Source organism: Zingiber officinale, chromosome 8A (assembly GCF_018446385.1).
Source record: "Zingiber officinale cultivar Zhangliang chromosome 8A, Zo_v1.1, whole genome shotgun sequence".
In the NCBI taxonomy this organism is placed as follows: domain Eukaryota; kingdom Viridiplantae; phylum Streptophyta; class Magnoliopsida; order Zingiberales; family Zingiberaceae; genus Zingiber; species Zingiber officinale.
The window spans coordinates 10,316,286-10,338,783 of NC_056000.1; the positions used below are offsets into that span (position 1 = coordinate 10,316,286).

The 22,498-nt window shown below is 33.3% G+C and overlaps 4 protein-coding genes across 5 annotated transcripts; all 4 read right to left on the reverse strand.

Annotated features, from left to right (window-relative positions):
- Positions 1 to 2,954: 2,954 nt before the first annotated feature.
- Positions 2,955 to 3,666, reverse strand: LOC122011465 (60S ribosomal protein L39-like). The gene is made up of 3 exons (XM_042567860.1): positions 3,512 to 3,666; positions 3,324 to 3,427; positions 2,955 to 3,234 (listed from the first exon to the last, which is right to left on the reverse strand). Exons 1-3 carry the CDS (start codon positions 3,512 to 3,514, stop codon positions 3,186 to 3,188), a joined length of 156 nt encoding a protein of 51 aa, XP_042423794.1. The 5' UTR covers positions 3,515 to 3,666; the 3' UTR covers positions 2,955 to 3,185.
- Positions 3,667 to 6,508: 2,842 nt separating this feature from the next.
- On the reverse strand, positions 6,509 to 11,030 carry LOC122012372 (chloroplastic import inner membrane translocase subunit TIM22-2-like). Its single transcript, XM_042568886.1, has 5 exons — positions 10,749 to 11,030; positions 8,297 to 8,361; positions 8,015 to 8,087; positions 7,871 to 7,924; positions 6,509 to 6,915 (listed from the first exon to the last, which is right to left on the reverse strand). The coding sequence occupies exons 1-5, from the start codon at positions 10,918 to 10,920 to the stop codon at positions 6,668 to 6,670; spliced, it is 612 nt and encodes a 203-aa protein (XP_042424820.1). The 5' UTR covers positions 10,921 to 11,030; the 3' UTR covers positions 6,509 to 6,667.
- An 861-nt stretch (positions 11,031 to 11,891) lies between these two features.
- Positions 11,892 to 16,354, reverse strand: LOC122012373 (long chain base biosynthesis protein 2d-like). 2 transcript variants are annotated; one of them, XM_042568889.1, is made up of 12 exons: positions 15,890 to 16,354; positions 15,728 to 15,793; positions 15,476 to 15,564; positions 15,033 to 15,178; positions 14,798 to 14,922; positions 14,614 to 14,707; positions 14,360 to 14,526; positions 13,899 to 14,060; positions 13,580 to 13,706; positions 13,334 to 13,500; positions 13,081 to 13,188; positions 11,892 to 12,162 (listed from the first exon to the last, which is right to left on the reverse strand). In XM_042568889.1, the coding sequence occupies exons 1-12, from the start codon at positions 16,079 to 16,081 to the stop codon at positions 12,085 to 12,087; spliced, it is 1,521 nt and encodes a 506-aa protein (XP_042424823.1). In that variant the 5' UTR covers positions 16,082 to 16,354; the 3' UTR covers positions 11,892 to 12,084. The 2 variants fall into 2 exon arrangements, with proteins under 2 accessions (XP_042424823.1, XP_042424822.1); XM_042568888.1 differs by having other exon boundaries at positions 15,728 to 16,354.
- Positions 16,355 to 19,559: 3,205 nt separating this feature from the next.
- Positions 19,560 to 22,483, reverse strand: LOC122012394 (adenylyl-sulfate kinase 3-like). The gene is made up of 5 exons (XM_042568908.1): positions 21,603 to 22,483; positions 21,295 to 21,413; positions 21,022 to 21,106; positions 20,855 to 20,901; positions 19,560 to 20,011 (listed from the first exon to the last, which is right to left on the reverse strand). The coding sequence occupies exons 2-5, from the start codon at positions 21,316 to 21,318 to the stop codon at positions 19,913 to 19,915; spliced, it is 255 nt and encodes an 84-aa protein (XP_042424842.1). The 5' UTR covers positions 21,319 to 21,413; positions 21,603 to 22,483; the 3' UTR covers positions 19,560 to 19,912.
- Between the last annotated feature and the right edge of the window lie 15 nt (positions 22,484 to 22,498).

Consider the following 22,498-nt stretch of genomic DNA (forward strand, 5'->3'; position numbering starts at 1 on the left):
TGATTATAATGGAAGGAGGCCGAGGGTGAGAAGGTTCATCACCTTAATCTCGAAAGGGGGAAGTAAATAGTGAGTCCAATCCGAATGAGCTCAACGTTCAATCCACCGATGAAGAGATCGAGCAACTTCCAATACCTGAAACACAAGTACTACTGATACAACTACTTCTAGGGTTAAGGAAGTTTCTTTTTTAAAATTTTCTATTTTTATTAAATATTTTGAGAATGTCATGCAAAATGTAATGATTGTAATGTTTCCTATAAATTTTAAATCAGCGACGATTATGGATTATTGAAACGACACATAGAAATGAAGTACTTGATGGAATATGGAATTAACCGTTCTCAATCACAATTATTTAGATTTCCTACTAGTGAAAATATTGATTCTGTTTTTTTTTTTATATTTTGATAATAAATTTTAAAATCATTAGCTAGATTTATTTCGGTAGAATATCTTTGATTTGTTTCCATATAATATCTTTTATTCAGTTATGAAAGATTTTATAAAGAAATTCTTAATCTATTAAAAGTATTACTAAAATTACACTTACTTGTATAATTAAACATTAAAAAAATAAAGGGAAAATTTTATTGAAGCATTTAGTAAATTAATGAATAAAGTTTTTTTATGTTATGGTATTTAGAGTAATCGACAAATATATTCAAATATGAGTACTTTTATTTGATCGATAATTCTATACGTTTTGAACTCCGCAATCTCCATACATTTTGAACTCCAATTCCATGTTTTGATTATAATGGAAGGAGGCCGAGGGTGAGAAGGTTCATCACCTTAATCTCGAAAGGGGGGAGTAAATAGTGAGTCCAATCCGAATGAGTTCAACGTTCAATCCACCGATGAAGAGATCGAGCAACTTCCAATACCTGAAACACAAGTACTACTGATACAATTACTTCTAGGGTTAAGGAAGTTTCTTTTTTAAAATTTTCTATTTTTATTAAATATTTTGAGAATGTCATGCAAAATGTAATGATTGTAATGCTTCCTATAAATTTTAAATCAGCGACGATTATGGATTATTTAAACGACACATAGAAATGAAGTACTTGATGGAATATGGAATTAACCGTTCTCAATCATAATTATTTAGATTTCCTACTAATGAAAATATTGATTCTGTTTTTTTTTTATATTTTGATAATAAATTTTAAAATCATTAGCTAGATTTGTTTCGGTAGAATATCTTTGATTTGTTTCCGTATAATATCTTTTATTCAGTTATGAAAATTTTTATGAAGAAATTCTTAATCTATTAAAAGTATTACTAAAATTACACTTCCTTGTATAATTAAAACATTAAAAAATAAAGGAAAAATTTTATTGAAGAATTTAGTAAATTAATGAATAAAGTTTTTTTATGTTATGGTATTTAGAGTAATCGACAAATATATTCAAATATGAGTACTTTTATTTGATCGATAATTCTTGGAATATTTGAAAAAAATTATCAGAGTTTTTGATGAATCACATGGTGCTCACAACATCTTACAATTATTATGTTAATAAATTTTAGAAAAATAAGAATTAATTTATAAAATATTTTTAATATAATTTAAAAAATGCTAATTCTATTATCGCTAGTATTTTGATGAATTAAAATTTATATGTCAGCCATATTATTTATGGTTTAATCAATTAGAACTGTTATTTCTTATTTAGAGTTGCATTCCTCCATAATAAAATAGTAAATTTTGTAAAAATAATAGAATGAAACTTTTAAAAAAAATTATAATTTAACATATTATTTGTTGCCAGATTCATTCCATATAAAAAATTATTATATTTTTTTTTATAAAATATTAATAATACTAATATATATATTAATCTTCACTAAATTATTATGTTTTTAAAATATTTAATTATATAACCGAACAACTTTATGTTTTTTATTATCTTATTTTTCATTTGGTTTTAGATTTTTTTTATAATATTAGTTTTAAATGAAAATAGTAATAAGGAAGTTTTATTTTCTTGTATATTAGTAATAAAAAATAAAATAGGAAAAATATTTTTTTCGTATTCTTAACATTTATTTAGTTACATTTACTTTAAACCTTAAATAATAATATTATATATAATATTAGAAATTATTTATACTAAATTTATAAAAAAATATAGTATAAAATATAAATACAAACTAATATTTTTAAAACTTAAAAAAATAAACTTTATTAAAAGAATGATACGAGAATTATTTTATGATTTTTTTTTAAATTTTACTGAAGCTCAAAGCGTATTTTGATATTAAGTGGTGGTTATAAAAGACTCAAAGTATTCTCATTGACAAATTTTTTTTTTAACTTATCCAATGTTAATAATTATCGTGAAATAAACGTTCAATATCGACGGTAATATAGTTGAATGATGATCAACTTTATCTGCCGACTCATTGCAAGTTCAAATATTACTCGACGATTGAACCAGAGCCGAATAAAAAAAATCAAAAGATACAACCTTGAAATGAAGGAGTCGAAAAAATTAATATTAAATAAACAAATACTACATGAATAGAAAATGGAAAAATAACATCAATTTATAAGATAAAGGGGTAAAAGATAAAAGAACTATATGAATTTTAATTCCTCTATACTTTTTAAGATACGTATACAACTTAAATAAGTGAATTTTTTTTTATGAATTTATTATTTTATTTTTTTAATATAATAATTTTAAACCTGGATGAACCATCTAGAAATCTTGAACTATAATAGTCCTGAACAGTTGAGGGTTGATCCCAAGAACGGTTGAATCAACGATTTTGAACCGTCAAGTCAGTAATTTTGAATCATCTATTCCTAACTATTGAACCGATGATTCTAACGAAACTGTTCTAAGCACCCTACAATCTTCCAAATATTCACGGTTGAATATTCAACTACAACGCACTACAAGACATTTTTCTCCTCCATTGAAATGACAAAATCACAAAATTGAGATGTTGAACCACTAGACCGCCCGTTGCAATTTCAAATTAATAACATGACAAATAGAGATCGTAACTATCGAAACATTCACCAAAGAAGCTCTAAAGATCATTCCAATAGATGAAGTCCTCCACAAATTGTCCATATTGATCAATGCCGAACAACAACAGCCCATCAACCATAACGGAAATATAGTCTAGATCAATAATTACGGCATCGAAGAAAGTCAACCATCGTCTAAAACCCTAGCTTTGTGCGACGCCAGTGCCTGCGCTTGGCGTTATACCTATTAATGATGTAAAAAAAACAGGAAGATTATGAAGAACTGGAAGTTAAGACAATCAAAATAAAGAGAAGTGACGGAAAGCGAGAAACCTGATGGTGTTGTCAGTCCTCAAGCGGATCCAGTGGGGGATGGGGCGGTTCTGGCGCATCTTCTTTGCTAGCTTCTGCTTAATCTTGAACGTCTTATGTGACGGCTGAAATATCAAAAGGGTAAACGATAGAAACCAAGCATGTACATCCATGAAATTAAAAATTAAAAGGAGGGGAGAATTGCATACCATCTTCGCGGAATCCTCCCAACTCTCTGTCCTCCAAGTCCACGGCGCAAACCCTAAACCGAAGAAATGACCCGATGCGATTGTATGGAAGAATTTGGGAACGTCTGGTCCTTTAAAGACTGCCCTGATTATTTTTTCTACTTCGGCCCATTAATTAAGTCCACGGGTGACATTTGATTAATCATTGCGTCATATTTCCTCAAGTGTGATAAATTATAAGAACTATTTATATAATATCTTTCTGAATGAATGTTTATGAAAAAAATGGATCATTTTTTACAAGTATTGATTATCTTTCCATTTTACATGCATGAATTATAAAAAATAGTACCGAGGTTTTGTTGTGATGGTAAAAGATGGAACGAGCTCCTTAATTTTATCTTGAATATATTATATCCGGAGAATTTAAAAAACTTATGATATTAGTTCATCTATGCTTATTGATTTATTCGAGTAGCGGATAAAATATTTTCATGAACTAGATTGATTAGCGATTAATCCGATAATAAAAGTTAGATATTTGAATTACCAAATAAAAAATAAATATTTTCTAAATATTAATCTCATCCGCAAAGTTCTCATAGTAATTTTATAAATACTATTTGCAGAAATATTAAAGGCATAACTGTTTTTTTTTAAATACATTATTAAAAAACAGTTTTTAAAATTTGGTAATGCTACCCCACGCTTCCTGTGCAACCGTGAGTAAAATCCTGACACAATTAAAATCTAATTTTTTTTAATTCTTCTTTTATTTACATGCATCAATTTTTCTCTCTTTCCTCTTAAATTAAAACCCGCACTAGTTGAGATTATCACCAACACTATTAGTGGTGGTTTTTAAAGACCAATGCTGGTACTGATTTATACAACCATCATCATTTTACATGTAGAAAAGAGAAAATAATTGCTTACATGAAGAAGAGAGAAAAGTGTTGCATGGAACTAAGAGATAAAAAAATAATAATAAGTTTGGACTATGTCAAATTAACCATGTATGCTGGTGCTCATATAAGGGTGTGTAAAGTATCAAAATTATATATAGAGAGAGAGTTTTGATATGCTCACATGACGCCGCACAACCCGTGTGCATCTAAATTTTTTTTCCCAATTTGATTTTTTTTTTACTGATTACACTATGTACTCATGAAATATATATATATATATATATGAAAGAACAACTTACATTATTTTGGAAAACACATTTTTCAAATAAAATACAATAACAAAATCTTATCACACTAGATAAGGATATTGATCATTCTATGTCATTAACTTTATCCATTAATATATCATCATCTATATTTAAATGAATTATATCTTGTTTTATCATTATTAGTCAAGTTTTTTTTCCTCTTACTCGCTTGATGTACGTATTTTTCATAGCTTCACATGGCCTAACCGAAATATTTATTGGTCATCTAAGTATATATTCGTACCATCTTAAATATGTCTCTTGGAGATTTTCCTTAATAGATGAACTTCGACTTTCTCTTTAATGTTTATTTCTTATTCTAGTTATTCTCGTTATGTTCACACATTTACCTTAACATTCTCATCTCTACAATTCTTAATTTATACTTATGTGTTCGAGAACATTCTCATCTCTACAATTCTTAATTTATACTTATGTGTTCGAGAACATTCTCATCTCTACAATTCTTAATTTATACTTATGTGTTCGAGTCATAACTTAACATTTAGCATCTAAAACATAGTAGGTTTAGTCGTTGTTTTGTAGAACTTTATGTTAAATTTTAAAGGTATTTTACAATCATATTAAACATCTGATGTCATCCTTCATTTCAACTATTATATTTGTATTCTATGTAAAACATCTCTCTCAATCCCTCCATCTTTTTACAAAAATGATCTTAAATACATAAAGCGGTTCCAGACAATTTATCATTTTCTATCTTAACAATTATCTCATTACGTCTAATATTACTAAATTTAAATTTCATATATTCTATTTTTATTTATTAAACCTAAATCTTTCACTTCTAGTATTTTTTGTCAAAATTCTAATTTAACATTTACTCCTTCATGTGTTTTATTTATCAAAATAATATCATTCAAAAATAACATACATCACAGTACTATATTTTTAATGTGTCCAGTAAATTTGTTCATGATTAATATAAAAAAATGGAGACTTACAATTAATCATTGATGTCATCATCTTTATTAGAAATACTTTAATTAATCCACCTAAAATCAATTAATTCAATATATACTATGTTAACACATCTATTTTTTAAAATTATCCATATAATTTCTATCATGATTCCATCATAAATTTTTTCTATGTCAATGAATAACATGTGTAAATTTTATTTTTACTTTCAATATTTTTTAGTTAGTTAAATGAGAAAATATATAATTTTTATTGTTCACCTTTTAAATATAAATCTAAATTAATTTTCGATTATCATGGTATTCTTTTCTTACTTTTTTTTTCTATTATTTTTCTAAAAATTTTATAATATGACTGATTAATTAATATCCCTATAGTTTATAAAATTTTATACATTTCTCATATTTTGTAAAAGAAAATTTACCTTCATTGATAAATTATTTTTTTATTATTTTTAATAACATATTAAATAATTTTACAAGTTATTCAACATTTTATTTCCCTAATCTCTATCAAAATATTATTTGGTCAAACAATTATTCCTATCTTACATTCTATTTGAAATTTATTCTATTAATAAAAATATAAATCATTGAAAAAATTAATAAAAACACCTTAACCATCGCCTCAGTTCCATGCCTTTTCAAGTAAAGTACGTACAAAGAATATTATATTCGATATTAATTAGCAATAATTTGTAAAAATATTTTTTTTTGGAATAGCAGATGTTTTTAAAACAAACAATTTTTTTTAAAAAAAATATTCATGAAAACTAAAAAATAAAAATTTATTTGGGTCAGTGATCACAGCATACAGATGTCATGTATCAGCAAAGTTGGCAACAGAATTAGTAAATAAAATGTTGATTAAATCACCCCTCTGTGACTCTACTCAACATTGATTTCCATTTACATGCTTTGAAGTCTTAATGAGCACAAAAACAAAAAACAAAAAAACAAAAAAAGATAAGAGTCACATTTATCATGTACCTGTTGGATGTTCTGACCATTTCGCATTATTCACCATGTACCGTGACTGCCCGGCTTGGGCAAGGACTTACAGAAGGTAGAAAAACCCACCATGACATTGGGCGGGAGAGGAAGAGTGAAGGGAGGAAGAACATTCATCGGATTCTTCACGGTGTTTTCACCCTCGTTACCAGAAGAGAGAGATTGTGCCAATGCAGTATGCTGCTTGTTAAGCCCTTCCATAATGAATGAGAATGCTCCAAAGGTGAGACAGCTCTGCACCAAAGCCTGTGGTGCGCCTGCAATAAAAGCATCAAATCAATTGGAATCTTCTTTTTCAGGAAAGAAAGAAAGAAAGAAAAACGTGGGTGTGTAAGAACTGTTGCAGTGTAACCAAAATCCAACCGAGAAGTTTGATTGTTCATGAAAGAGTTCTGGAGGTGAAGAGTACAGCACATTAACTCAACAAACTTGGTCTAACAATGCTGAGTTCCAATTTGAGATCAAAAGTTCTGCAAAGCAAGAGATCGAATGTAGAACCAAATCTTCCAGGCTCTACAAACAAATCTATTTATCTGGCAGTCAATGATCGAATTGCCAAGTAAAATGTGTTTTATCTCCAACAGCAAGAAGGTCATCCAACCTTTTTTCCAAGTCAATTTGCACTTTTACATCTCCCACCAGTAGCTATTTCATTTGCCCATAATGCTTTGGATATGTTTATCATGGTCCACAATGTTCAATATCTTCGAATATGTTTATCATGGTCCACAATGTTCAATATCCTTTAATATCGATAGTGGAAATGGCATGAAATCAACTTTTTAAGACAAACAATCTCTTTAATTGAAAAAACAGTAAACATGTAAAATATAAGATATAGATCAAGGATGGTTTCCAAACCTAATTTTTAAGGTACCACTTATGCTAAATTTTAGGCGTTCCACAAGTTCTGGAAGTTGTTTCAAAGACTAGACAATTTATTGGCGGTGGTATATCCAATACATTATGCACCTAACAAGCAACAATGAAATGATGGTGATGTACTCAAATAGATTAACCGTTCATTCAGTTAAAATAACATTTGAACGACCAATATATGCAGGATTCAATAGAATTGATGAAAAACTCACAAAGCTTTAACACCCATACCAATTCATGGAAACAAGTTAAAGAAGTAAATTGGTTTCCGTATCTATTATAAAGTCCATAAAAGACATAATATGAAAATTGAGAAATACTTCGCACAAATACCTGGAAAGCTTAAGGCAAGGCCAGTGCAACACCCAGCTACACCTGCATTGATGACTGCAAAAAGCAATTGTGGATATACTATTGAGCTACTGGACAAAGTATATTTATGAACACAAATGTCTGAATAGGCAAAAGATAGGATACCATCATCTTTTCCCCGCAATCTCTTCAATAAGCAACTAACCAAACTATGTACGCCAGACAAAATTGCAAAAGTCTAATAAAAAGAAAACAAGAAAGACAACAAAAGGTCAGACATGACAAGATGCTCCAAAGCTAACTTGGTTTTGGCAAACTAAAACCAGTAAACAAGAGGGTAACCCGTATGATATGAACATCATGGATACTACAAACATTTTCCAACTATTAAAATAAAGAACTGCAAACAAAATCAATTACAAGAAATGACAGTAATTCATAGATAACCTTGGCAGAAGCACCAGCATCAGCAAAAGAGCCAACTAAACCCTTTTTACTCACCAGGCCTTTGCCTGCAAAAGTATCCAAAAACATTTTCTTATGAAACTGCAAAAAATAGATGTTTAGCAGAAATCAAAATATTTGGAACAGGTACTATTACTGTGATTCTTTTAAAGGATGTATTACAAGAAAAAGGACTTCAACAAAAGTAGTTATTCCTCTTTTTTTCAATCAAACTCCCGATCTTCCTATCACAACACATTTGATCATTGCCTATAACACTCCAGCCTAAAATGGCAAAACCAATCTTCACCTCAAAGATCTTCAAGGCTTTGCCAATATTCTGCTTGAGAACAAGCATGATTTCTGAGAGGCTCCACATTTTTGACGTCATAGACAATCCACATTAACAAAAAATGATAGGCATTTATAATTTTAATTTGATTTTTAAATTTTGTTGTAAGAGAGTTGTCTCATCATGGACCAAGTTGTTAGAAATCATTTATTTTACAATTATTTTATTTTTATTATAATAAGTCTAGATAAATAAACTGTAAACAGAGTCCAAGAGTTATTTTTAAAAATATTAAGAATTTTTTATTTGAACCTTACAATTCATGATTTATAGAGTATCCACATCAGCATTCCTGCACACAGATCAGCTACCCTATCCGTTCCCTAAATTTAAATTTCATGAATAGTACTTCTCTAAATTTAGGGAATGAAATACATCACTTAAACATTATAATATCATTTAATTTGGGAGAGAGAAAAAATAAAGAGAATAGATTGAACAAAGAAAAGTAGATATTACATAAAAAGGACAGCTCGGTGCATGAAGCTCCCGACATGCGGGGTCCCAGGGAAGGATCTATTGTACGCAGCCTTACCCTGCTTTTTGCAAGAGGCTGTTTCCAGGATTCGAACCCATGACCTTTTGGTCACATGGCAACAACTTTACCATTGCACCAAGGCTCCCCTTCAAAAGTAGATATTACATAAGAAGGAAAAAAACAATAAAAAATTGGAAAAGAGAGAAAAAAATAATAATAAAAAAAAAGATGATAGAAATTTTACGACAGCTGATGTAGTGTGTATCTAAATTTAATAAAGTGAATGATTTACCCTAAATTTTAGAGATATTATGGAGAAATTGATATGAATTCTCTTACAATTCACAATTTAAAGATTCGGTAAAAAATTGATGATACAAACCTCAATATCTCTGTGTAATTTTCCATCGATGAAGGAAAGAAAACAAATTAATCAGATCTCTCTCTCTCTCTCTCTCTCTCTCTCTCTCTCTCTCTCTATATATATATATATATATATATATATATATATTTCTTTTTTCTTTACTGCCGTCTGTGATTTTTGTTCCTTAATGATCAGAACAAACACCTCCTCAAACAAATAAAACTACCTAGTTTGTTTATCTGCTCCTAGCTCTTATAATTGAAAAGTAAAAGCAAGGCTCATTATCAATTTATGCAGATTAAATTCCACAAGGTGCAGCCTAGTCCAACCTACAAAAAACAAGGCCCACGTTCATGGAATGATCAAGTATTCACATACACAATTGTCAAAATAAAACTTTACTCCTGCCCATAACTTCCCAGGGGGAAAAAAAAGAATCTTTGGGAAGGCAAAAGGAGTCCTTTAATATATGTCTATTAGGGAATAACTATCCGTCCAGGCAGTGTAGAAAAGAAAGGAGGAGAGAAATGTGAACTGTTTGCTTGTATTTCCACTCTCCGTCACTCCTACCAGGTAGATTTCAAAGGATAAAAGGCTATGGAAGGAATTAGTTAGAATAAAAGATCCGGAGATGGGAAGTGGAAATATTCCAATTTATTAAGGTAATATAACTTGGAATAGGCAACAGTACATACGCATTGGATAAAGTATGCTAACATATAACAGTAATGGTTAAATTTTTCAGTCTGAAAAAAGGTAGCCTGCCAGTGAAAACGCACTGAGGGATTTCGAATGGAATCATTAGTCAGTCTTTACAAAATTAGGAGATTATGTAACGTGAAGTTTTAATGCACTACTACTGAAAACGTCTAACAGAATTGGAGGGCGGGAAGGCACCAGATAGCCAAACCAACTATTCCAACTAATACACCCGGTGCATTTCAATCGGCACACACTGTCTTCTACTGCAAGCAAAGAATATCCACAAACAATGCTCACTCCTTGTTGAACCTTTCAGAAATTATATGCGAACAACAAGCATCCTTTATCGAGCCACTTTGGGAAATGCGCGTGAATAATTTCTTCTTCTTTTTTTTAAGAAATATCATTAAAACAAATCTTCCGTTTCAAAACAACGAGGCAGAAGGAACAAGGAACCAAACACAACAGTCAACGATCCATCAAGATTTCAAGCTCATCGTAAAGATCATTAGAAAATAAAAAACCATAGACGGAATAAGAGGTAACAGGGAAACCCTACCATAACCGAAGATGGATCCCATGAAACCTCCAGCGAGCGAGTCTCCAGCGAACCTCACAACGCAAACGACGGGGCCGGACGTAGCACCGAAAGGTTCAGTGTTCTTGATCGGCTCCTCGGCGTCCGGTTCGCCCTCGGGATTCGGAGAAGAGGCCACCGTCGTGCTCGCCATTCTCTCGCTCTCTCTCGCTCACTGCTCCTCCCGCCGGTCCCTGCAAGGCTGCGACTACGTGCGGAAAGGGGCGCTTATTGGCCTTTCGCTTCTTAGGGTTCGGACGAGTGGGCTGGGTAAATTGCAAGCCTGACGAACCGGCACCAATATTGGGCTTTGGTTTGATTTAATTCGGTCCGAAGATACGAATTAATGAATAACAGAATGGGTTCATATTCGTTTTTTAAAAAACAATTTAAACTTTATTGTATCTTTAACAAAATATTTTTGAATTTCAATTTAGAAAACAATTTTATTGATTTTTCCCAAAATTCAAACTTCAATTTTTTTTATTTATCTAAGTATCCATTAGATAAATCTATACAGATGGATTCTAACATAACACTTCAATATCACCAATGATTCAAACTCCAAAGAAAATATTCAATTTGAGATTTGAACTTTCGTTGCATATGAATCATTCAAATCATCCTTGCTTCTTATCACCGACACCGTACAATGTCATGTGGGATAAACTTGATCCTTAGGTTATATGAAGAGAGGTAAATCATAGCCGTGGTTAGGAGTGGGAGGAGATTTTTTTCAAAGGTATATGTTCATCAAAAATTGATCTCTATCCCATTATAATAAATCTGTCATCTTTTAACCAATTGGACATCCATGTGGGACAAGCTTGAAAGGCTTCAAGAACCTACTAGGGAAGGCAACATCTCGAACTTGCCACTGACCAAAGAGTAACAATTCGAAGCTACAACAGAAGTGGACAAGGAGTTGAGAGTACCTAACCGGTATCGGTCTCCACATCGAGAGAAGGAACATCAAAGATGGACTACTCCCCCACCTTTGCACATAAAGAAAAAACACTTCGAAGGGAAAGAAAAAATGCCTCGTCGAAAAAGATACACTTGAACTAATCAACTCTTCTCCTATCACAACTTTTTCTTGAGCAGTAACTTATTCAATCACTTGAATTACTTCTAGGAATCAATGGAATGTTTATTCACAGAAACTGTACACATGAATCATATAAAACTAGGAACAAAATACAGTTCTGAAGTGGAAAAGGGTTCAACGAATCAAACAAATTGCCAATGCGCAAAAGTTAAAGATTTTTCTTGCAGCATTTCTTGTGATTGTATAGTTGTATCCTCTTAGATCTTCTCCTCAGTCCAGCTTCTTGGCCTTCTCTGGCTCGGCAGGTAGGCACTTCGCCCCTACAAGCCCACCAACTTCACCAATGACCTGAAAATGCCATATCAATCTCAACTCTAGTTCACACACTATGAGATTGGTTTTTCTTTTTCAAAGAAATATTTTATCCTATTTTCTTAGATTGTGCCATGGTAGAAACTTGAAACCGTAGGGAGATTTATTTGGGTCATGAAATCTACAAACATTCTTATGAATGCTCTCTAGTAATGTCGAACTTCTTTGTTTGGTTAGGTTAATTTTTTATTCTAACATTCTACGACATCTTATATGTCCATGAGAATCACATTCACATACAAAATGGTAAATGCATAGTAGTTTGCCTATAGTGGGTAGGGTTCGAATGCCAAGAAATGCATTGCATGTGTTCGTCCTGTCATGTACTTAATACCTGTGCTCTTGATGAACCTCCTTCCATCGGGACCATCGCGTGGGGGGCTGTTAATGTGGCGGTTCCACATTTTTTGAGTGTGATTCCACCAAAATTGATCATTTTTAACATTCCCTCAAACTTCAGACTTTGATTGGCAAAGATATCATCTGTTTCGTATTATATTGAATACAACATCTATTTCATTATATTAGTAACATATGATAACATAAAATCTACTGTTTTATGTATTATTATAATCAGTCAGACAATAATACATTATGTTATGTTATATTATACTAAAATTATACTGGTATGATGTGACATTAATCATTGACAAAACTGAAAATAGTAAAACTACTAACTTAAGTTGATCAATGATAAGTGATAAAATTGGAATTTAAAAGATATTCTGTCAAATGAATGCATTTGTTGAACCAAAATGTCAGTCTCAATTTTCTATGGTTTAATGTGTGATCAAAATGTCAAGTTCTCATTCCATCTGTCATGTTACCTTGTGTAAAATCTCTTGAGAATCTATCATCCTATGAATCAAATACCCCTTAGGAAATGAAAAGTACCTTCAAGCCTGTTATCAAGTCTTCTTTGCTATGGGAAGCAGATATGCAGATTCTTGCCCTGGCAAGTAGTACTGGAGTTGCTGGATATGCAGTGATAACGACAGCAACCTATTGACATTGACATTTGTAAACAGACAAGTTAAGATCAGTCCTTCTTTAATATCAGAAGTTTATGTAATTGAATCATCAACTGATCAATCCTTTCACCATTTGCAAAGCTCTAGCAACCAAACACAAGCTCAACATCACTTACATTTTGCCTCAAACATGCCCGTGAAAATGCAGGGAGCTTAGCCAAATTATAAAGCATTATGGCCATAACTGGGGAGTCATTGTCACCAAGAACCACAAACCCCATTTTCTTCAATTCCGATCTGAAAAAGTTGCTGTTTTCTCGAATTTTTGCAAGTTTTTTCGCTCCTGGATTAAGCAAACAATAAAGTTCAAGTAGGATTCATGATCATATTTGTAGGATTAAAGGTGCCAATGTTATGCTCACCTCTATTTGATCGGTCTTCTCCTAGAACAACCTTGATTGCAGATATCACTTGTTGAACAGCAGGTGGCGACATCGAAGTTGCATAGATATGGGCAGGACAGGCATATTTCAGGTATTGGATGATTTCCTGGTAAGGTTTAAGATTTAATTAGTATGAGTATAAGCACATATTGGTAATTAGTTGCAAAGAAAATTGGAGAATGTTAATAATGTTCTATTAGACTTCAGGCTGTATGCCCTATGAAGTTATGTTCCATAATAATAGGGGAATATATATATATAAGAGTCTATAAAAAAATGCAGATGAATTTAGATCGACCTCTGAAGCTGCAATATATCCTCCACAGGATCCAAATGACTTGGTGAAAGTTCCCATCATGATATCAACATCAGCAGGATCCACCCCGAGCAATTCACAGACACCTCTGCCTGACTTACCAACTGCCCCGATGCTATGAGCCTCATCCAAGTATATGTATGCCTGAATCACAAATTATCATCTCAGTTTGCCAACACTTAAACTTTCACTTTCACTTCTCCTTTGCTCTAATATATTTTTTTATCAAGAAAAATGCAACTTACTTGGTAAATCTTATAGTTTTTTTTTTTAAAGAATTACCTAGTTCTCGCATAACACAATTAGACACACTAGCGAGTATCAGCAATGCACTAATACACAGTAATCAGTTAACAGCGAAAAGTATAATAGATGGGTTGGCTCCTGAAAAAATTTTGTAAACCAAAAACATTTTTGGATAAATTACCAAAAAATTCCTCAACCTTGTACTTTTTGCAGATGGCCACTATCTCAGGGAGCTTGCAGAACTCCCCTTCCATGCTGTAAACCCCCTCAACAATGACCATGATCTTCCTCCATGGCTTGTGACCAGTGCCAGGTTGGCCCTTCACAACCTGCTCCCTCAGCACCGCTTCCAAGTGTGATGGGCCTAGTAATTAATTATTTTTTCACAGAAATAATTCTCATGAAGTAGAATATAATCTAACAAGCATTTCAGCAAACATCTCATGCTCACTGTTGTGCTGGAAGACCTGGACTGTGGCTCCGGAAGCTCGAGAACCACTGACAATGGAATTGTGGTTGAATGAGTCACTGATGATCAAACCTCCCTAAAACCAAATCAACTGAATATATTAAAAAAAAAAAAGAAGTAACAATAAATTGCATTGACAAAAAAAAGGGATGGCGATCGCACAGACCTCTCCAATTAGAGTGGGAATTATGAAAGAGTTGGTAACGTATCCCATGGCGAAGGTGATGGCTGCTGGTTTACCCACGAATCTTGCAATTAAATCCTCGAGCTCAATATGCAACTGAGTCGTCCCTGATATATTTGGCAATCAAATCCACAAAACAAACAGAGTTGCAATGATCTGATTGCGTTATAAACTCTCTTTTCTCTTTGTTTTTCTATAAACAAAGAAAAAATCGCACCTCCATCAGCTCGAGCACTGCAAGAACTAGGTGCGTATTTCTTGAGGGAGTGGAGAACGTGAGGAGTGCAGAATTCATCTCCAGCTGCAAAGCCAAGGTAGTTGTACGATCCCAAGTTGAGGCATCTGGATTTGTTGGAGGTCCGGCTTCATCACCCAAACACAACAAATTAACGAATTAATTAAATATAACGTATATTAATATATGTGAAACATAATTTTATTATCGAATTTATTCAAACTTATTACTTAAAATTCTTATTGAACTTAATTTGATATCACTCGCCTTATAATTGAACTTATTTCTCACAATTCTATAATTTAACTTCAAGATATTAAATTCAGTCGTAATAGTTAGGATTATATAAAAAAACATTTTAATTTATATTTTTGTTTCATAAAAATGCAACATTTAGAAAGGATGGTGTAAATTAAGAAACATACTGAAGCGTTTTGTTATTGTCATTTGAACTGCGCTCCACCACATCGATCCAAGCATCTGGTGCACTAGCTATTGGTCGCCCGAAGCAGTCCTGCCATGCCACTTTTGAGAATTTTTATTATTATTGGACTTTTTTAAAAGTCCAATAATTAGATCGAAAACTTGTATTAAAATTAAAAATTCATGGTGACTAATTAAAATATATTTATTCGGGTGCGGACCCTAATCGGACCCGTTAGAGGATGAAGACGGACCTGGATGCGGCGATATATTCGGCGGGTGTAGAAATCCTCGAACGCCGGGCAAATCGGAGCGTAGCCCTGCGACGGATCAAATGTGGACCGGTTAGTTCCGGAACGCAGGCGACGGGAGAAGGGAGGCAACTCAGGCGAGAGAAGAAAGGAGGAAAGCGAAACCATGAGCTCGTCGGGCTCAGCGCGATCGAGCAGGAGCCGGCGGAAGAGGTCCCTGAGGAAGCCGAAGAAGAGGAAGAGACCGTAGCCGAACAGCGTCGTGAGGGCCGTCAGGAGCGTCAGCCGCACCGCCCGTCGGACCTCCCGCGGCACCGCGAGGGGCGGAATGGGCGGCAGCGGGAGGCGCGGGGCCATTCGCCCGCTACCTGTTCGACGAAATGTCTGCGAGAAAAAAACGAGGGGAGGAAAGGGGATACGAACTGGAGGATCCTGCTGTTTTTTTAATGCCCCTCTTAGCGGCACCGCTGCTTAATGCTGCTTCATTTCCTGGTTGGCATTGTGGTGAGAGAGACTGCACGCCACTGAATTGAGTGCGGGGCCAGGAGGAATTAAGTGAGGCAGGTGGTATCTTGATTCCTGATCCCTAAACAACAGTTCTTTTTTATTGTCTTTTATGCCCTAAATTCATTATGTTATTGTAGTATCCTTCAATCTTGCTGATTAAGATGTTTGTAATTTGGTCCCTGGTTGTGGCTGGTTGCATTAAAGATGTTTAAATTAGTGTTTCAGGATATCTTGCAAAAGTTGGGTTCAGTTCTTGTGGGGATAGATAAGTGCAAACACGAGTTTCTTGTGGAAAGAGGAGACGTTTGGCTACCATTAGTTCGAGCTTACTTAGCAAAAGATGGTTTAGTTTATGGAATGTGATGACATTTGGCTTCCAACAAAATCTAAGATAGTTGTTTGATGGTTTAATTAAATACCAACAGACAATAACTTGAGAGAAATTTTCATTTCATCCCAGAATGACTATCCATTTGGGAGTAAGATGCACTTTTCGATGAGTCCTAAAAGGATCTCAACACTCTTCCTCTTATAACTACAAGATGGAACACATGGCACATACACTATATGTTACTCAGGTAGTATGAGTATCCGACACAGGTGCATTCGATCAAGTCCATCTATTTCTTAACTTTTTGATGCACACTAGGAGTGTTGCTATCCAACACGGTATGGACGATAGATAGAGTCTAAGTAATCATAGCATACACTCAGCAAAACTCTTGACTGTGAAGCACACTGTACTTCAACATGCTCTCTCGTCCATCCAAACATGCAGATCTTCTATCAAAATGATTAGTAATTAGAAAAAAATGTTCTATTTACATGGATCCTCAGCTCTCATGTTTCAACATAACCTAAAGACACAATACCTTTGATTGGGCACAAACTATTGAAACTCTAATAATAGACTAACCACTATCACAATATTTAAACTGTATGTTTATTTTGTAATTTTTATGTTATAGTAATTTAATTTCTAAATTCTTTCTTTGAGGCAAAAAAAAAAAGTACTAATTGATGGGTAAACCTTCCTTAAAATTAAAAGGAAAACAACAAAAAGCATGGCTACTAAGTACTAGTAGGCCAGACATGAAGTAAGATGCATGAACAAGGAACTTGATTTATGGATTTCCACACTATAAATAGCTTGAAAACCTTAAATCCTTCTTTACTTTATGAGCTGTATTTTTTCAGAATCTTAATGAGTAACGTTAATGACGATTAAATATGGTTTCAGGAATTACTTAGCAGAAGTTGACTTGACGTCAAACCATGTATAAATAGGTGGTACCTTGGAATCACGGGCTTCGACTTCTGTAAAGTGGGTAATTTTGCTGCCTTTCTTATAGAAAGACGAGACATTTAGCTTCCATCAGTTGGGATTAGTATAATTAGTAAAAGATGCTTTAGTTGGTGGTAACAAAAATTAGAAAATTATTAGGCTTCTAAGCTTCCAAAACGAATCCTGACTTGTCTATATATTATATAGCTCTTTTAAATGACTGTCAATAACTAGTACGCAAGCTAATGAAACTCAAATCTATAGTTTCAACTTTGTAATGATTTATACTGTTAATGGTTTCTTACTCGATAAAAATTGAACTGGATCCCTAAACTTCTTCATCGAGTTGTGAAATGAGTGGAAAACTAAATATGTCAAATATACTGTTAAAAGGACTAATAGATATTTCTTCTTACTTCCCATTCACAAATCCATGTAAACTGGCTAAAGAAACGACGATATGAAAGAGGGAGTTCTTGTTATGCGGATCTATGAGGTCTCTTTCCCATTAGAAATCTATTTTCGCTGTTTGCTTGTCTACTGTTGTAATTGCTGTTCAATCTAACAATAACATCCATAAGACAATCAGCTCTCAATTCTCTCGTCTTCTATAAGAATCAAGGTAAAACTTGCCTAGAAAGTGTTCTGCCTCTGCTCTGTCACTTGTCCTACCCTGGCAAATGTAGTTGCTCACTTGCTACCGAATTATCTTTGAGTCTCTGTGCATTGAATAGGGCAGTAATGAATGCTAGGCAGCTAACAGGATCATGTAGCAATAAGTGCAAACTTGGATATCTTGGATTCAGCATAGTTGGCACACTCACATCTATTAAGATTAGTTGGTTTCTTGATTACAAGCACTTAAATCAGTGATCACTTTGGTTCGTAAAGATAAAGGGGTTTGGTAAGCTTTGATGCTCTTTCATAATTGTGCATTCAATGGCGAGTACTAAATTGGAAGTTCTTTATTCTCTGTCTTCACACATTCATTCACCTTTTTCACTCGATTTTTTCTGCTTTCATAGTCAAATTCTGAATTAATTATTAGATGGGAGCTAGGTTAAAGTTGAAATAGCTATTTATGAATAAATGCAGCGTGGGGAAAATCTTTTACTAATTAATGAAAATTATGACCATTTTGATAAAAAATGACACGGGAAGGATTAGAGTTTTCTCCTATACTTGTCTTCTCTTTCATGCGTACAACATTCCCTCCTCTTACTGTGCATAGTTCGTCCTTCCTTACTACTGTCGCTGCCTTAGTTGTCCATGTGTGGAGATTATATCGCTCACCATCCATCTCCCTATCGAGGAAACTGCGCTCTTAATAAATGGTTGTGTTGAATTAGTCACGTCTTATTAATGGAAGATAGGATGGCATGAGATAGTTGATGACAACTAGACATTATTGCTTGGGCAACGAAGTTATTAGGTTGTAAATGAACTGATCCGCGTAGAACTCAGAAAGGGAGAGAAGAAAGGCAGCTAGATCAGCTCTGATCAAGGTAACGAGTTCACTGGGTTGCAATTCAGCTGATCATCTGGGTTGCACTCGAGAAGCAGGGGAGGGGGAGGTATGGAATTTATTTTAACAGACAGATAGTATTTTACACGAACTAAATGAATGGATTCATATTATTTATTGCAGATGCTTTACATGTGTTTCCCTTTTGATCTACTCACCCAAATAAATGAATAGTTCTTTTTTTTTTTTTTTTTGCCTTTGGATCTTACCGAATCTAATTCATTTCGGACCCAACTCAGGCTTATTTTGGTACAAATAATTAATTTACATGAGATGGTATGAGAAAGCTAAATGCGACAAAGAAATGGGGAAAGCATGAGTCTTTCTATTATTATTATGAAAAGCAAGGACTATTGGTAAGTGTTAAAATTAAGCCTTCCTACTTAAACTTTTGAGCTTGTTAAAAATTTAGTAAAATTGAGAATTGATACTGATGTATTCAAAAGCAAGAGATGAATAATATGAAGATTTTCTTCTCTAAATCCGTGACAGCCTTATGGCCGTTCAACAGGCAGGCGGAAAAAAGCAGCTTGAAATTTTGCTATAATAAATAACTCCACAAAAGGGGAAAACATGACATAACATCTATGACGCAGTAGAAACTAACTGTTCATTTTCAATACAAAGGCCTTTTTTGCAAACCAATGTGGATGACGACAACCACATGCTGAGAAACCGTCTTCCCATTATTTCGACCCAAAAATAAGAGCAAACAATGAAAGAATCTTCTTCTCCATGAGCTCACACGAATTCTGGTTGTTCTTGTATCACATCAGAAGAAAGTTGGCATCACTTATTACAATCCTGATGATTAAAAGACAAGCACTCCTTGGTCCACGAGATGTAGACCATAGCTTATCATATTAAGTTATTAACCCTGGAGAAACCCATTTTTTTCAAGGAAGAATGCAACTTCCTCCGCCATAGCTTTTGGGGTAGGACATTTTCCATCTTCCAGTTCTATTGTTATCTGAGAAAGCCACATACAGTAGGGAGCAAATGTGAGCCAATATAAAGTGGAATAACAAGAATTACAGTAGCGACCCACATGTTTGCCAGAGAAAAACATGCCCAAAGCTGATAAAGTTAATGAGTTAACCAGGTTGGTTTTGACTGACTAGTATCTCCGTCAGCGATAGCATGTCATGGATGACAATTATTTTACTAAATTTTAACAAATGATGATAATCAAATCATACTGTGGTTTGGATCAAATTTTGCCTTCACTATTTACCTTTGCACAAAATCAGAATTGGATGCATAGAGGACAGGAATTTGACGAACTAACATCTTGAGGAGGATGATAAGGGAAGGGATACAAACTAAATCATAAAATCAAAGTCAAAATAAATAAATATGTATGAACTAGATTTAGCGTTAAAAAGAGTTGAATTAGGAAAACTGGTTTAAGATAATATCAATGAACAAAGATGCATGTAATCAGTGTATATAGTTAAAGAAGATGATACAAATTATTCAGTCTGCGATGGAAAACTACCTATGAAAAAAAAATGTTTCTAAAATTATTAATATTCTTAGTCTACTAAATATTGATGAAAGAAGATATGGATGCAAGTCATAGGAAAATTTTCAACTAATTGCTTAACAAGGTTTCATAAAGTAATTAGGCGCTTCAAAATCATTTTCTTCATAGGAAATCTCATGATCAAATTAGGATTCTGGGTGTTTAAAAAACTTTATACTTATTGTTGGATATTATTATGCAAATATCTACTCAATATATTGCAATGAACACAGGTTTGATTGAGGCTTACATCAAAAGATACCTTGGACTAGTTGTAGAAATGCTTACCTCACAATTCAGTGGTGGTTCATATGGATCATCTATCCCAGTAAAACCTGCATCACAGACAAGATTCTTTGTATCAGAGAATGTAAAGACTAGATATGTAAAACACATTCTTTACTTGTTCTGCTTAAGCAATATGACTCAGATAACATGAACCAATTTCATTGTACCTTTAATCTTTCCTGCTCGTGCAAGTCTGTACAATCCTTTCGGATCTCTTGCTTCACAAACCTCCAGAGGAATATTAAGAAATACCTGAATAACATTGATGTTGTTAAAGATTCAAGTAGTAATTCCATTATTCATGGATCAGAGAAAGACAAATTCTTTTGCCACAAACATCTCTGGTTGAATTTTAAGAAACACAAATAATTTATATTTTGTGAACCACTTATCTAGACATTTAATTCATGGGGTTAAGGATTACATTAACAAACAACTACCTCAATAAATGATGAATCTGGCATAATTGCACGGCAGGCATCTCTTTCCTTTCTGTATGGAGAAATTAAACTAGCAATACAAATGACACCAGCATCCGCGAACAATTTTGCCACTTCTCCTGTAAAATTATATTTTAGAAAGTGTACGCTTGAGTGACCAAGCAAGATAAAAATTATGAGAACATTAGAATCATGACATAACTGTTCCAAATCTGGAAGCAACCAGGCCGAAAGCTAATATTGTTGATAGATAGAATTGAAAAACTGGTATTGGTAAATAGAAATGAAGAAGCATAAAAAATCCTTACCAACTCTCCGTATGTTTTCAGTACGATCTTCCGCATTAAAACTGAGATCTCCATTCAGGCCATGTCTAATATTGTCACCATCAAGGATGTATGTTAGATACCCTTTATGGTGCAGTTCTCGGCTCAGAGAACAAGCAAGAGTGCTTTTACCTAAAAAATGTTACACAGTTCATATTAATCTTGACGGTAATAAAATTCTGAAAAATTAAATCAGAATTTAAGATTGGCAGACAGAGATCTGTAAAGCTAAAAAATATTGGATTATAGCACTTGCAGTAAATATATCTTGCTTTGTCTATTTCCTTTTTCTAGTATAGGGTATCTAAGAAGTAATTGTTAAATTGTTTTATGGATGTCCTTGGCTTAAAATTGGTAGATAAATCCAATCTTTCCTGGCAGATAAACAAAAGCTTGGGCATTATAGTGGAGTCTTGAAGCACATGCGGAAGTGTTTCCTGAGCTTGTGGGAATAAAAGCTCTGGGAATACAAAATGCTTTTAATCAAAGGATCATGTTTGCAAGCTATTTGTAAAAGCAGGCTTTCGCAACATAATATTCATGCACTGAAAGGAAGAAAAGATCACTATGAAAGTACATGCTTGCCATTGACAAAACTGAAAGTACCAAAAGCCTTTTTTTTGTGCATCACAATAAGATATATCAAGTGATTGGAAATTTGGTAAAAAAATGCTTATACGAAAAACAACTGAGCAACTAAAAAATCAAGCAAATGAAAGGTGGTAAACAAACAAACAAAGCTGAATATCAAGACTCTCCTTACACCTTGCTCTGACTTATTCAATAGGATAACAAAAATGCAAACTAATAATCACATTTTGCATTCCACCTTTGTAAGTAATCATATATATCCATCTTATAAGTCCTTGATTCTTCAA

Excerpts from the sequence above, each read along its gene's own strand:
- LOC122012373 (XM_042568888.1), bottom strand. The coding sequence starts at position 16,081 with ATGGCCCCGCGCCTCCCGCTGCCGCCCATTCCGCCCCTCGCGGTGCCG. Across the intron at positions 15,179-15,475 it reads GACAATAACAAAACGCTTCA|CCGGACCTCCAACAAATCCA; the intron begins GTATGTTTCTTA and ends TGGGTGATGAAG. Across the intron at positions 13,189-13,333 it reads GGGCATGTTTGAGGCAAAAT|GTTGCTGTCGTTATCACTGC; the intron begins GTAAGTGATGTT and ends CAATGTCAATAG.
- LOC122012394 (XM_042568908.1), bottom strand. The coding sequence starts at position 21,318 with ATGCCAGATTCATCATTTATTGAG. Across the intron at positions 21,107-21,294 it reads CAGATTCATCATTTATTGAG|GTATTTCTTAATATTCCTCT; the intron begins GTAGTTGTTTGT and ends AATGTTATTCAG. Across the intron at positions 20,902-21,021 it reads ACGAGCAGGAAAGATTAAAG|GTTTTACTGGGATAGATGAT; the intron begins GTACAATGAAAT and ends TCTGTGATGCAG.
- LOC122012372 (XM_042568886.1), bottom strand. The coding sequence starts at position 10,920 with ATGGCGAGCACGACGGTGGCCTCTTCTCCGAATCCCGAGGGCGAACCG. Across the intron at positions 7,925-8,014 it reads ATTGCGGGGAAAAGATGATG|TCATCAATGCAGGTGTAGCT; the intron begins GTATCCTATCTT and ends TGCTTTTTGCAG. Across the intron at positions 6,916-7,870 it reads CCTTGCCTTAAGCTTTCCAG|GCGCACCACAGGCTTTGGTG; the intron begins GTATTTGTGCGA and ends CTTTTATTGCAG.
- LOC122011465 (XM_042567860.1), bottom strand. Across the intron at positions 3,235-3,323 it reads AGGACTGACAACACCATCAG|GTATAACGCCAAGCGCAGGC; the intron begins GTTTCTCGCTTT and ends CATCATTAATAG.